At 35.0% G+C, this 16428-nt stretch overlaps 1 protein-coding gene across 9 annotated transcripts in view; it reads left to right on the forward strand.

The window, feature by feature from the left end:
* Nucleotides 1-10676, forward strand: part of PCDH17 (protocadherin 17) — a 95775-nt gene extending 85099 nt beyond the window's left edge. For all 9 annotated transcript variants that reach the window (XM_001493601.6, XM_070240320.1, XM_023621667.2 and 6 more), the window contains one exon: nt 5941-10676. In XM_001493601.6, the coding sequence (XP_001493651.2) occupies nt 5941-6623 (683 nt within the window). In that variant the 3' untranslated portion in view covers nt 6624-10676. The remainder of the gene's footprint in view (nt 1-5940) is intronic.
* Nucleotides 10677-16428: the final 5752 nt, after the last annotated feature.

Here is a 16428-nt window from a genome sequence, read left to right on the forward strand (position 1 = left end):
AATACAATGCAGTAGATGAAAGATCATTTAGCTAAAATAAAGTGAGTAGTTCTCTGATGCCACATTTTTCTTTGCTTTTCCCTGCTTAAGAGATGCACCAAGCTTATTAAAAATTTTGCTAAAATTAAGCCTGGCAATTATGTGAACACTAGCAGAAAAAAAAAGCATGTGGTAAAATTCTAATAATTGTAATTGTAAAAGAATGTTCCTTTCTTTTTTATTCTGACACAAGGAAAAAAGTTTTGAGATAACTTTCCAACACTGTCTCCAGAAATAATAATGAAAGTGAAATTTTTCTCTCTCTCATAGTCAGATAGAGTGAAATCAGAAAATTTATTTTTAACTATTATGGTAGTAAATGGGACATAGAAATCATAAATGGAAATAATTTGAATGAATATAAGGTGCCATTTACATGGAATGACTCCCCCTATCATAACAAGTGTAAGGCGTTTATAGGATGGTAAAGGGAAGTGAATGAATAATAATCAATATCACCCCAAAAAAGAAAGAACCATTTATGTTAGAAAAGTGTCACTTCACAGGATGTTGCAAATTATGTCAATTTACTGAAAGAAAAGTTTTGTTAGAGGTTTGTTAGACTGGGTTCTGATGAGATTTCTATTTTAGTATTGATATTTTTCTGTGATATTTTAGAATATATTTGGATAAGTTATTTACTGTGCTGATAGAGAAGTATGTATGCACGTGTGAAATAGTGTGTGTGTGCTGAAGAAAAAAAAAGACAGTAAAAGGAAGTTGTGGTTACACCATTAAAACCTTTCAGTAGAAAACTGGTAAACATGAACTGCCAGTCTAAGGTCTTGCTTGTCATTGTTTGCTGGTAGATAATCTGTGATGGGTGCCTAGTTTAAATTCTGTAGAGTTATTCTGCAGAACACTTGTGCCAGCCATAAATAGAGATGGGTGTCTGCTCTCTCCTTTTCCAGACAACTAATTAGGTGTTATGAAAGCTTATGTTAGTGAAAGAAGGTAAATTAGAAATAAAAAAGAAAAATGAGAACAAATAAAAAGTGGACTTCCATTTATAGAGTTGTCTACTTGGAAACAACTCTAATTTTAAGATGCTGTTAGAAACAGTAGCAACCACGGCACCAATAGAAGAGTGCTATTCCTGTTTAAAGCTGTTTACAAGCAGAAATAAAACCATTTTGTTGACAGTCATAACGCAGAGAAAACTCCTAGATATCCTTCCCCCATGGCCACAGCACTTCAGAACCTCCCAGTGATGCCCGGATTTAGAGATTTTGGTTTTCAAATTTCTAAGACACAGACATTTATTTCTTCATTATAAAAAATTAAATCAGATGTGTATCTGAAACTCTTATTCTAGAAACTATATGCATGTTTTCAGATGTACAAATATGTGGGTTCTGGAGGCAGCAGGCAAATTTGAAACTAAGGCGAGGAAATCCTTTCATGTTTTCTAATATTTCCCTAAGTGGTAACAAATTAGTTGCCAAGTATCTTTCTTTGGATGGCATGGTGTAGTGCTTTGAAGATGGGCAAATAAGTTTGACTGCTTCCTTTGTGATATTTCCTGCTTGAGAATGAGACAGATTAGAATACAGAGGTTGATTTACTCTGAAGTAAGAAATTTTATGGCCTGTTTCCTCAACATGATTCCTCTACAGTGAGCACCACTGAGTCATAACACGCGAGGAGTTTTTTCTCTGACCTTTCTCAAAACAACTATGTTCAACAGAGGCCCCTTAATTTTTGTTAATCCTTGCTGGTTTACAAAGTGTTTTGGCTTCAAATTTTAATCTTACAAATAGTAATTGTTGGCACCTTTTACCCATCATTGAAATGACTTGGCACTCCTAAGGATATATAGTAACATTACATTAAAATCACTTTGTAAACATTAAGTTAAGGTAATCTTTGTGGAAGATGGCTAAAATTCAATAGTTTAAGGGCAGATTACTTGATATTTTAACTAAATATTTTTTCCTCACCTGGATGTAACTTCCACAGTGACAGCTCCTTTGAAGGTATATTTTGGCACAAAACGATTACTTGCTTAATATTTCTAAGATTAAGTTATTAAACTGCTTAGTCTAGGTTAAAAAAAGGGAGAGGGAGCTTTCAGATATGTCAGCCAATATGAATATGCAGGTTTCAGAAATCTTTATGTCTAAATCAATGTGAATTATATAAAGTTCTAAAATCGGAGGTAGTCAATTTGTTGATCCAAGCATAGATTTCACACTCACAGTAGTAGGGCAAAGGGAAAGATTGAAATGTTGTTTGTTGGAGATTGTAAATAAAAAGATTTATACATATACATGTACATTATATATAAAAATATGTTTATATGTATTTATATGTATTTATGTTATCCCAAATATTATGAATCTAGAACTTTCCTGTGTATTTTATTGATTCACTTTATTTCTCTTATGACAGTTACTAATATTTAGTTTTCAGGAATGCATTGGATAAGCATTTAAGTTCTTAAATTTCATTTCAACTACACTTGGAGAAAGCTCAATTTTGTCACTCACACATATACAAATAAAGATCTATACACGTGTGTGTATGGTTTGTGGTGCAGCTGAACTGCAAGTACGATCATCATTTGAATGACTTTATATCTTTTGCAAAAATTATCACATAAATTAAGATGCAAAATTTAGCTGATGAAGATGACTGTGTTTAGATCCCTCCCTTTGGGAGCTTGTATAATAGATGTGACTATAGGAGGATAGAAAATGATTCTTAATACTAAACAAGTATTTAAATTTATCTGATTGTCACCTGATCCTTCAGGGAATCATGCATTTAAAAATTAAACACTATGAGCTTTCCCTATAGGCTGAACTGCCCTGAATTCCAGCTGCTGGACTTTAGAATTGTTTTCTCTTTGCAACATAAACATGCTCATCTCTCAGTTTCTCTCATTTTCACACCATTTGGATTATACCATCTTTCTTGGCAAAGGGTGCATTCTGTGAAAGGATAATCATATTATATTGAGGCAAGGATGAAAATTATGGTAAATAAATTCTTTGTTATCCCAGATTGGTCCAGAAGAAAAAAAATGAATGTTGGATCAATTATTTTTGCTTTGATTTCTTCTGTGCAGGGTTTCTGAATTTGGTTTCGGATACAAATGTGTAATCTATGCAAATAGTGGCTGTTTATATAATTTGCTACTTTTTAATTTCTATAGCTTACACTTTAACATATCTTTTCAGGGATCCGTTTTCCCTGAGGTACAGAAAGAAGTTTGATTTATCTACCTCTATATCTCTAGGGCTTGAGAAAATACTCCACACTATTATTCTTTATTATAGACCCTTATTTTATTGAGGGGATTTAAAAACGTATATACTAGGAGGTACACATGGCAGAAAGCCTGCCAATACAATTCCCCTTTTCTTAAAACCCTCTCCTCTCCCTCCTCGCTTCCTGATTACCTCTCTCCTTTCACTTAGCTTTCCTTCTTCCTTCTTTTTTCTTCTTTTTTTTCATTTTGTCTATTTTTTTTTTTTGTCTAGCTAGTCATTCATTATATCCTACCTATATCTCTTTCATGTGCCTACTGATTTATCTATTTATTTATGTTACTTCAGAAATAATTCCACTCTCCCATAAATCTTTATTTGACCCTTGGCAGCTATAGGTCACTTTATGCTCACAGTTTGTGCTTCTAGTACAAAAGTGTCATTCGATTTTCTTCGCTGTGTGTGAACTGCTGCCGTCAAAATTACAGTCTAATCGCTAGGTGAACAGCTTATAATGTATCATAATCAATACTCAAAATTTGCTCCCTAGGATGTGACATAAAGAAGTCAAATAAAAAGCTGCAGATTTTCAGCCTTGAAGTGCAAACAATCATTTTATGTTGATGGTTTCAAATTCGAGGTCGATTTACACATTCATACATCTGCATTATTCTCTCTCTTTCACTCTCTTCTTCAATTCAGATTGAATTTATTCAATGCTAGTCTATCCAAATTGCTGAAATGGAAGGCCAGTCAATATTGGAATATAAAACTGTGTTGCTGTATTTCAAACTGAGTGTATGGGTTGTAAACGAATTTTTTAAAAATCACAAGCCTATAAGATAAAAAAGTTATTACCAAGTGAAATAGATAGTAACGTTTTCTACTGTCTTTTTGAAAGATAAAATTGATTGAATAAAATGATACATATTATCTTTTTCTAACACTTACTGACACAGATACAGAGGTAATATTTATGATTCCCATTCAGAATAGGCAAAGAAGAGAGATACCTGATATTAAACTTTTCTGATATCCTTTTGGTTTTTTAATCTCTGCTGTACTTTAAATCCGTACAGGAAGACTTCTTCGAAAATTTTATATGCCTAGCTTTGAGAGCACATTTCAGCATTCTTGCCTGCATTACATGATAAACTTAACATATTTCATTCACTCATAGGTAAATAAATTTTTAAAAACATGACAAAATTAAAATAGAGGCAAATTACCTAAATATTTTTTTAACATTTCACAAGTGTGACTGATACACGCCACAGTCTTTTTATTCTGTCAAGACGTCATTTTGATTCCTTTCTAAAACCTTTTAGTCTCGTACGAAATTATTTTATCCTAAAATCTTTTGAGACAAAATAGATTGTTGTTTATTTTTTCCTTTTGGATAAGGAATTATTTATATGTTTTATATATAAATTCAGACTTTATATATGATTTTAAAAAGTAGCAGTATAAATTTATCACTACTGTTAAAATTTACTGCTTTCTATTTTAAATATCTTTCACATGGACTTTTTTCCTTGCACAGGACACTATGAATTTGTAGAGATCCTCTTGCATCAATTAAGAGGCAATCCCAAGTGTTCCTAAATGTGCAGGGAATTCTATTCCCATCACATAGATGTAAATTGTAAATATCCTCTGCTGAAAAAAAAAAAGAGTCTCTGATTTAAAAAGGATTGTTACACATAAGGGGAACAACCATTTGTAGATGAAGGGACAACTGGGAAGATGTAGTTCAAAGTTATAGTTTAAAATATTAGGGTCATGGAAGTATGCAGCTGTTGTCACAATGAAGGAATTTTCTTTCATATTTTCCTGTTCAGCATCTTTGAAATAGGGATCATTAAAGAATGCTTTATTTAGATTCTCTATATGCCTATTGACAAAGAAGAGAAGCAAAAATTCTCACAGAAAGCATTATCTTTAAAAATAGGAATCCATGATTTGTCATTCATTCTCAACTGTATCTGTTGACTAAATCCATTTTCACCTACTTACACCAAAAACAAAAAGCTGAAGTGAAGAAAACTGATTACATGATCCATACGCATATCTAATAAAATAGGAATGTGCACTTTTTGACAAGCTTATTCATAACACATTCTGATAGAAAATTCCATTTGCTACTCTCCGTAGGAAAAGCAGGCTTTTAAAGGAAACCTTTTATTTTATGACTATCACCAAAATAACAATTACAAGCAAAATAGGGCTAAAACATGAAAAAAAAAAAAAGGCAGCTTAGGACTTGTTATGGAAGTTTGCAATCCAGTTTTGCCCTGTTATTTGATTTGAAAAATTAATCCTGATAATCCTTTTTGAAATTCACCGTTTCCAGGATGAGTTATACGGAACAAAGACAAACTGATATCCCCAGGAGATTAGCTTACAGTGATGTTCTATTCTACTGAGAATGATTCTCTAATGGCCACTTTTTACTTTTTCCCAGGCTATGGGAATTCGTTAATATCTAGAGGATAGACTTAAATAAAACCATTGTCTCAAACAGCAGGTTTATGCAACCGTCCTGAAATGTTTTAATTATTGTTTTCTTTTCCTTTTTAATTAAGAGACCAGAGGTCAAGTAAGCCCACTGAGAGCTGATTGCAGCCTTGGTAGAAATTTAAAGGCAACTCTAATGATTGGATTTGCTGTTTTCTCTTTTGTTTTGCAGAACCAGAAGAGTGTGTTAATTGCACAGATGAATGCCGAGTGCTTGGTCATTCTGACAGGTGTTGGATGCCACAGTTCCCTGCAGCCAATCAAGCTGAAAATGCAGATTACCGCACAAATCTCTTTGTACCCACAGTTGAAGCTAATGTCGAGACTGAGACTTATGAAACTGTGAATCCCACTGGGAAAAAGACTTTTTGTACATTTGGAAAAGACAAGCGAGAGCACACTATTCTCATTGCCAATGTTAAACCTTATTTAAAAGCCAAACGTGCCCTGAGCCCTCTCCTCCAAGAGGTCCCCTCAGCATCAAGCAGCCCAACCAAGGCGTGCATTGAGCCTTGCACCTCAACAAAAGGCTCTCTGGATGGTTGCGAGGCAAAAGCTGGAGCCCTGGCTGAAGCAAGTAGCCAGTACTTGCCCAATGACAGTCAGTATCTGTCGCCTAGTAAGCAACCAAGAGACCCTTCCTTCATGGCTTCGGATCAGATGGCAAGGGTCTTCGCAGATGTGCATTCTAGAGCCAGCCGGGATTCCAGTGAGATGGGTGCTGTTCTTGAGCAGCTTGACCACCCCAACAGGGATCTGGGCAGAGAGTCGGTGGATGCAGAGGAAGTCGTGAGAGAAATTGATAAGCTTTTGCAGGACTGCCGGGGAAACGACCCTGTGGCTGTGAGAAAGTGAAAAACAAAAACAAAAAAAAAGGCATTGGCATTTTCTTGTCTCTTCTGTTGATTTAAAAATGATCCCTCCTGGTGACAACCCATTTTACAGGGAGGAAGAAAGACCAATGCTGCTTTAAGGCTTTTAGTGAACATCTGAAGTGCCCACAAGTATGTTCTTTTCACTGCTGTTTCTTTTTCAGAGATAACAATGGTTTTGTTTTGACCAACCTTATATTAGAACAGAAATAACAATGCTCAAAGAGAACAGAAAAAGAGAGAAGAAAAAAGGGAGAAGAAACAGGAGGCAAGAATGAGGAGGCGAGTTACCTTTTGACAATCTGTTAGGAAGGTATGCGGTGTGAGAATTGAAGTATTTCTGATCACTTTAAGACTGTCCTCCGTGATTTATGCTGACTTAACTGTTTACCTATAAACCCCATACAAAGCAGGGTCATAATTTGTGATCTGTGGTGGATTTCTAGCAGTCATCATAGGCTTCTACTGAAAGTCCCAAAAAGACCTTGCAGTAGTCCAAGCTACACCAAACATTAACACATATTTGTGGTAAACATTTCTGTATAAAGTTACCTGCCACACATATAAACACAAAGAACATTCCATATCATTAGTCGAAAAAAATCTTAAAAACTTGGTCATTTGTAAGACACCTCATGTCGTATAAAAGTTAAGTGTAAAAAGATATAGTCCATTTTGTCCTGCACACACATAGACTAATTCACTTCATGAAAGGAGAAGAAAATTTAAAGGTTTAAAATGTCTCTTTAAGCATTTTAGTGTCCAACAAACATATAAATAATGATGGCTATGTTTTAAATCTGACCCAGGAAAGTTCTGAAAAATAGTTGCCATTGAGTGATAATATTCAGAGAAAATTAACATGATTAATATGTTTTATTCATTGGTGGACACTAAAATAGCTCAGGAAAGTGAAAATGTCTTAGACATACACAAATCACATGACCATTTAAATGTGCAAGTGTAAGAAGATTCAACGTGTTTACATCAAATGACATATTTTTATTGATTTATTGCAGATTCAGTGCATATGAGCCAAATTGTTAAGTGTATAAGAGCTATATTGTGTATTTTATTAAATTAATATATAGTTGTGTTGCAAAAATATTTGGGCTTATATTGTAAATGGCAAGTGTTGCCTCAGTAGCTGTCGAACTCTATGAGTTTTGTTTTTTCCTGCTTCCTTTTCCCCATGGAGTGTGGGAAGCAGTGCCTCAGAGCAGAGTCTCTTGTTTAATGTATAGTCTACCAAGTACTACAGTACATAATCTGTTCAAAATGTGTTTGAGTGAGCTGATGGAGCTAACTGAAAGGTCAAAAAATACATCCGTCAGTCAGGGTTATGTGCAAGTCCTTGTAGAAGCTTTTATTAAAGTCATGCTAAATCACAAGAATTACATTTGTACCAATACCTGAAACTTTTTCATGTTTTCTCAATAACATACAGCTTCTGCCTAGGTAGATATCATACTGTTGATTGGTTCTCAAAAGTATCTTCAGTGGTTCAAGATGCGTGTTCCCATTCTATTTCAAAACCATGAAAAATGCTTTAATGCATGTATGGTACCAGCATTGGTTACTTACACTGTGTAGTGTTTTTCAAGAGGTCTGGGTCTTAAAATGTTTTTCCTTTTTCTCAATGCTTTTCTGCTTCTTTTTATTGGTGTCCTTTGAGAACAATACACCTTCTATTCCTTCATTTGGTCGCACCTTTTCTTGTGACATTTAGCACATTTCAAACTTTCTTCCATATGAGGCTAGGAAACCTCAAATTTCAGGAGTTGGAAAAAATAAAATTAGCACTTGCAGAAGTAACAGCAGATGGGAAAACGCCTTGATTGACATTTTCCTTCAGAGTTTAAAATTTTTGGCATTTTACAGCTTCATGACAAACAGTTTCCAGCCCATACCTTAGAAAATGTGGTGCTGAGTTAAATAAAGGCTGTTTGTGCACTGGAGTAGAAAAACGCATTATTTGCAAACTGGTGGAGAATTCTGTGCCTTCTTTTCTGGCCACCACGCCAGTGTAGAAACAGCATAAATGTCATAAAATCTGTATATTAAAAACACAAACAAAAGCAAAAACAAATATTGAACTGAATTAAGTTTTGTAATTTTAAACCTCAAAAAATTCAACTGAAAATATTTCCGTCAAATGCCGTCCAGATTTTAGACTGTACCTCGTTGGCAAAACTGCTTCGAAAGGGAAGAGTGGACACCTCCCAGCAGCCTTATTCTCTTGAGAACTGTATTTGGTTCCTAGTAACAGCCTTTCCAAAGCTCTACTCGTGGTTTTTATTATTCGTAAATGTTTAAATTAGAAAAGAAGGGATCTTGTACATGTGAAAGCTAATTGACTCTCTATATTTTGGACAATTTATGTAACTGAAATGTGTTGTCTCTGTTATATGATGTTACTTTTTGCCAGGAGACTACAGGTTGATTTAGCTTGTTGGCTGAAATTTGATGGAAAACTGATTTCCATTTAGTCTTACCAAGTGTTGCCTCTCTCTTACTAGACTAGCCACTTAGTAAAAATCTAAGGCAGTATGTAAATGAAATCAATCAAGAGAGTAGGGTTTATTCTTTAAAACATTCTTAACGCTGAGTAACCAGTTGTTCAATTTGTTATATGTGTCTAAAGATATTAAAACACTATAAGATTTTCAGAATTGGTTGTGCCAATGTGTGAGGGATTTACCTTTAGGCTCTCTGTCACCAGTGATTTACTAGTGTTAGCTGTTTAACACATTATCTGTATTTAGTAGAGATTATTTATTTACAAGTTGGTGGTAATTCAGCAGTCAGGACTCTAAGCTTTTATTGTTGAGTTGAGGGAATCTCGCTTTTATTCGTTTGGCTGGCAACTGCCTTTATCATAGACCTCTGGTGCTTGGCTTCCATGGAAGTCTATGAGATGCCAAAATCACCCCTTTGGGGAGCAACTTGCTCTCCAGGGAGATACATGATCAAACAGTGATCTTTCAAGGGGTTTCAGCATAATTCAGAATGTGAAAAAATTGTCTTAATTCACATCCTCCAAATACTAACCCCTCAGAAAAATCCCACACATTCAAAATGAATAGTCTGATAATACTTTGCCTTTTAGGTCCTTAAATAACTGAAGTCAAGCACAGGAAAAGAATTTATAGAAATTTTCTTAAGAAAGTCAAAGCTCTAAAAATTGTTTACTGATGAAATAAAAAGAAATCAGTAACAAAACAGTCTTTTCATTAAATGTAAATGATGTAAGATCTTTTCATCAAAGTTAAAAGTAGTGAGAATCAGTGTTAGTTATACCTATGCCAAAGTAAACATTTCCAAGACATATCATGCAATTTCAAAGAACGCTTTCACATTATTTCTTAACCTCACATACTTCTCCTTATTGCAGGCAATATACAAAGATTGGCTCACTGCTCCATAAATTAATTGAATTCCTGGTTGGGAAATTGACTTGTTTTGTTTTCCTAAATTAGCTGAGATCTTGTAAAACATGACTTCCCTTTAAAGGATCTAGGCACTGCTCAATTTAAAAAATGACACCATAAAAAATAGTCAATAGTGCAGTATGTAGTAATAGAGCAGTATGCTTGATTAGAACCAGGTTAAAAGCTGTTTGTTGCCTAATGGAGTAGAAGTTGCTGAGGTCAACAAGTAGACTGAGGTCTGGCATAATATATGCCCACTCGTTATTGTCTAATTATATTCTTTTGACAACAGACAGCATTTATCAGAGCATTAATTCAAATGAGAGTTTTGGCTATCAAGATGTGTTGATTCGAAACATAATTGAAAGAGACCTGATTAAAGTCTGACTTTCCTGGCCCCAGTGTTTTGCCGGTTTGCTGTTCCCATTTATCAGCCCCATCGCTCCATAAGGTTCTTAGCTGCACCAAGAGATTGGTGAACAAGGACAACAACAACAAAAGCAGCATACATTGTATGGATTTATCTCAACGCTATTGTTTAATGGCTGTGTTTAATGTGACCTATCTGGAAAATGAGGACTCCGAATAAAAAGCTATTACTAATAGTGGTGTTGCCTTCCCTTGAATTCATTAACAGACAAGTGATGTGTTACACACTGCGTACAGGGACCCTGATCATAATTATTTTAGAAAGCAACTGTGGCATCACAACAATTTTTGCTAGTTATTTGTTTGCCTGTAAAGTAAGATTTTTAAAAAATGTATTTAAGAATTATCTTTAATAATTTATCTTTTGGATAGATTACATAGGTGGGCTAGTCAAATAATCACCATGGAATCATAACCTAATGATACTTGTGGCTTTTAATATTTGCAATTGGCTTGAAGACAATTTGGTACAAGATCCTAAAGACTGAAGAAAAGTAATTTTTATAAGCCCCTTCATAATCTTACATGACTGATGAAAACGCATATTTATAAATGGCATTTTAAAGTAAATGCATGTTTATCATGGCATCTTAAAATAATGAGCCTCTCTTTCCGCTCATTCAACAAACATCTACTGAATTCCCACTGTGTGTTTGCCCTGGGCTACTATGCCCCAGGAGTAAGCAGTAAACAAGAAATGGTACCTGGGTCACAGTCTGGTGGGAGAAACAAATAGGTAAGTTCTGATACACATTCCTCTTTATAAACTGGATTTGGTTGTTTGCATTTTTCCTCAGTTACTCCACACATCCCACATTTCTGCCATCTCACCCTCAGTGAGTGGCATCTCCTAAATTACAAACCAACATGATATTCTACCCATTTAAGTTTCTTTTTTTGACTTTACTGTTCTTCTGACAGAATAACATATATCAAGAAGAGTGCTTTGTTTTCTCATAGTTAAGAAGATCTTTATGGGCGAGACCTATTGGGATAGGCTAAATAGCTTGTCTATTCATTCTTTCACTCATTGATTTGTAAACTTGTCTGTTTCTTTTTCACTGAGCACCACTTAAGTGTCAGGTGCTGTACAAGGATCTTAAGGTACAAAAAACTAAGCCAAGTACATTTTGCCTTCAAGGTACTTATAATTTGCACCTAGGTGATGTTTGCTAACATAGGAAATGGCTTTATGTTGCCTTGACACTATTACCTTTTCATAATGAAAATAATTTCACTTTTAAGAATAGGAAAAGCCAGCCTGGTGCCTGCCCTGTGGCCAAGTAGTTAAGTTCGCATGCTCTACTGCGGCGGCCCAGGGTTTTGCTGGTTCGGATCCTGGGCGTGGACATGGCACCGCTCGTCAGGCCACATTGAGGCAGCGTCCCACATGCCACAGCTGGAAGGACCCACAACTAAAGTATACAACTATGTACTGGGGGAGTTTGGGGAGAAAAAGCAGAAACAACAAAAAAACAGATTGGTAACAGTTGTTAGCTCAGGTGCCAATCTAAAGGAAAAAAAAAAAATAGGAAAAACCATATGCCTACCATGCCATTCACTGCTGTCAAGTGTGAGAGTAGACCAACCTGTTAATTGACTCACCTGAACCATCTGACCAGGGTTGAGGGAGCAATGAGCCATTCAAAAGAAGAGCTTTACCTAGCCATGCTGCAATTAGGAGGAAATCGTGATGGGAGATATATTACAGGCTTACCCCATGTCAACGAACTATTAAAGACCCTCAAATTATGTTTTTTTAAAGAAGCTATGCCCATAAGATACAATTATTTGACGATCGTAGGGAACATTCTTTGTAGGATATGAAGATAACAAATTCTTAAAGGTCACTATTGCATCAATATGGCACATAGAGATAGATCAGCAAGTCAATGGACCATCTTCAAACTCTATAAAGTGCCTTTGGAGATGGTTGCGCATGGTTACCAAGGAAATACATCATCTTCTGTTCATTTTAGACACTACTAATGCTGGACAACCCACTGTACATTAAGGATTAATTCTTAGTATTTTTAAAAGAGAATGTGGCTTCTTTTACCATTTCCCCCTTTTAACATATCAGAAAAAATTATCAAAAGATAACTTAGTTTTTTCAAACTATTTTAGATCAGAAATGATGTGGGGTCAGTGAGCCGAGGAGTTGAAAGAAAGATTTCTTGGACTCTCAAGATCTGGCAGTAGTGCTCTTTTATTTAGAGAATAGTGTGGAATAGCATGGGGACAGGACCTATGGGCAGTCAGAGCTGCTGCATGGGGACAGGACCCACGGGCAGGAGGAGCTGCTGCTGTTGCCGCTTCTGCTGCCAACATGGATGGAGAGTAGGGCTAAATTTAAGGCATAGGTACATGAGTTATCTCTTTACAAGACAAAGGAAAGAATATGTAAAAAAGTTAAAATGGTCTCAGTGCCGGTAGGGTCAGGCCATTGGGCAGTCCCACAACTTTTAGATAAGAATCAAACCGGATTGAGTAAATGGCAGAAGCCACCATATAAATATTATCCTCAGCCAAAGACAAAGGAGAATTTTGGGGGGAGGGGTCAGTTACATGAAGTTGCCAGGCAATAAACAACTTAAGTTCTTGCCTCTGGCATTAATTAAGAGTTTCTAGAGATGAGGCCATCCGCCTTCTTCCCGGCACAGAGAGGGAGGCATCTTTACAGATGGAGGTTTCCCTTACAAATGTAAATGTTTCCCAACAAAGGGCAAGCAAACTCCAGTCCTCAGAGCCTTCTTCTCATCTGCAGTTTTAAAATTAACCAGCCTAAAATCCTCATCAATAATGAGTATGTTACATGCAAGGATTGAATCAGGGAGGGAAGATTTCAGTGAATTTTTATAAACTGTATATTACACAGGTTGATTTATCACCCATTAGTTCAAGATAGGTCTTGTACTTTTTATCTTACAGATGAAATATTTCACTTTGAGAGGAACAACTTATTATTTGTTCCACTCTTTTTTTCTTATACACATTAATATCTATAGCATTTTAATAATCTAAATTTTGATTATGATTTATATTTAAAAATTTGGTTCCCTGAAGTTATATTACTCAAATTATTTCACAGTATTTTTCAAAGATTGTTCAAAAACAAACAGAGCCAAATTTGGAAGCGTCTTTTTGTTCACCTTATACAGATTATCACTGTATTTTCTTTGAAACATAGTGTGTGTTCAGTGTTGCTGATATCAAGATTCTGCTTACTTCCTTAGGGGTTTACAGCATCAGGAAGGCTGACTAAAAGAATAATTACACAAACCTAAATTAATACTGATAATTTCTGTTTGTAGAGAATTTTCTAATTTATAGAGCACTTTCACAAATTTACAGACATCATAGAATTAAGAATTCTGAAGCTCAAAGAGGAAAATGGACTTATCCAACGTCAATTAACTAGGAAGCCTTAAGCCAACACTTAAAGTAAAAGTCCAGTTCCTCTGCTTGTTTCAGATTTTGTGAATTCTACAATTTCACCCTATTTAATATCTTGCCTCTCTAGTATCTTAAATTTATCATCTGAAAAAATTAAATAATGCCAGTAATAGGGCTTTCCCTTTATATTGACAGTCACATCATATAATTTAGATTGTCTCTGTATTAATAGTTCATAGCAGTATTGAATAATTTGAAAAGCAGAGAATAGGATTTATAGTCTCCAAGAAAGTGAAAAGACGTCATAAGAACCGTGGCTCTCTTGAGTGCTCTCAACTTTTTATTGCCATCTATAAAAATGTTTCACAACATTGATGGTGTGTACTCCAAAATATTCTAAAAGGATGCTATGGAACATTAGTTTTGTCCATGAACTTGGTATATCCTCACCTGGAAGCAATCATAAAGGCTTTACTGAATTCTTTTAGATCATGAAGTTTTGCATATACTAAATTAATAGGATTACAAATTGGCTTCTTAGAAATAATTACATAAAGTCTAGCAATATTGAAGAGACATTGAAATATTACATCCATACATATGGATTAATATACACATCTGAGGGAATGAGAGTCAAATATTCGACAACCAGGATCACAAAATAAAGGAGAGAGGGAAGTTAAGCAGTAGCAATATAGCTAAGGGACGAGCAACACATTTTTTATATATGGCTTGCCTCATCCGTGTTAGATAACATATTATTGGCTTCTTCAGTGATCAGAGGAAAAAGAGAGATTGCAATTGCTGTCAAAGTCATTTTCAGACTGATTAATCAAAAAGGAAGTGGCTCTGATTCTAGCTGAATACTAAAACATTGTTTAGTATCTCTCTTTACAACTTACAGAAAACCAGCTTTATTCTCAAGAGGCCCAGAAGTAAATTTTAATGTCCTTTTAACACTAATTAGCTATTTTGTGTTTTGGGAATCTAAATTCAAATAGATTGGACATGCTATTCGTTTATTTGTTATATGACTCCTGAATATCTCAGTACTACCTCTTTAGCAATATGAAATCAGATTTTGATATTATTTTCCTTTACCATTTCAGTTGAAAGACTATGTCATCAATATAATAATTTGCTTTGAGATAAGATTTTTGAACTTTTATTTTATCCTTCCCCCTTTAAAATCAGATTTTCGTCTATATCTGCTTGTAGTATTAAACATCCTATAATTGTCTACGGCCTTGCATGTGACTATGCTCTTATTTGCATCTTCATTTCATAATTTTCTCTCAATATGACCTATTATGTAGTCTTTTTAATCTATTATTCCATTAAATATGTTTATATATATAAATATATATACATATGTTCAATGGCATCAGGTGGAAAATGTCCAAACTTTTTTTTTTAGTTATAGGAAAACTAACAGTATTTTTCAGATGTAACCTACATGGAGTGTTAAAATGGACAAAATGCATAATAAAATGTAACAGAGGTAAATAGGTTAAGATGCAGGATCTTCTTTAAAATCTTTGTGTAAATGCCTAGCTACTTCATTGAAAGGTTGCAAAAGTAATAGAAAGTGGATCATCTTACTCTGTCTTTACTAATTTCTATACGTTAAGAAATCTTCATTTTAATATCTCATCATATGAAATGTTTGGCTTTGATTAAAGATAAGAAAAGATCCTTACCGCTGAAATTATGTGCTTATGATTTCTCAATCTGCGTTTTTCCCCCAAACACCTCTAAAATTCAACTATTATACATATTTTAACATTTCTTTCATTTTAGATAACTACTCAAATTTACTCTCTGTTCATAATCCAGGGGAGGAAAGAAATAAATGAAGGGTCAACCCTGGCTTCTCTGGTGATTTTCGTTCCTGAGAATGTGACGTCCCAATTCAATTCAACACTAATTTGTGGAGCATATAGTGTGTTTTTGAATAGAATGGAGCACACAGATATTAATAAAATGCAGTCTCTGTCTCTATAGAATTTAACATATATTGGGAAATGAAGATATTTACACAAATACAGTTTGTAGTTGGTACTGTGACAGAAATACAAGCTGCAATGGGCAAAAAAAAAAACAATAGAGAGAGCAAGTACTTTCAGCTGAGGAAATGAGAAGCTGGGGAGGGAATCAGTAATAGCTTCTTGGAAAAGGCAGCTTTTGAATTGAACATTTAAGGTGGGACAGGATTTTGGCAGTGGAGATCTACAGGAAATGCATTCCGGAAGAAGAGAGAGGCAGTGTGTGCAAAAATATTTCAATGAAGTCACAGTATTTTCTGATTAGAAAGTTAGAAAGGGTTGGAAAGGTGGGTTAGTTCAATGCCGAGCTTAAGAACACACTCGAGGACACCTGACTTAGGCTCACTAGCTGGGAGAGCTCTGTGAAAGTCTTGCCAAGCTGAATGTGAATTCAGGAAAATAACACTAGGACAGCTTGCTGCTGCCTGGTGATCCATTCTTCATAAGATGCTGCCTAATAGCACCTTGTTCTTGGGTCGGATCCAAC

This window comes from Equus caballus, chromosome 17 (assembly GCF_041296265.1).
Source record: "Equus caballus isolate H_3958 breed thoroughbred chromosome 17, TB-T2T, whole genome shotgun sequence".
In the NCBI taxonomy this organism is placed as follows: domain Eukaryota; kingdom Metazoa; phylum Chordata; class Mammalia; order Perissodactyla; family Equidae; genus Equus; species Equus caballus.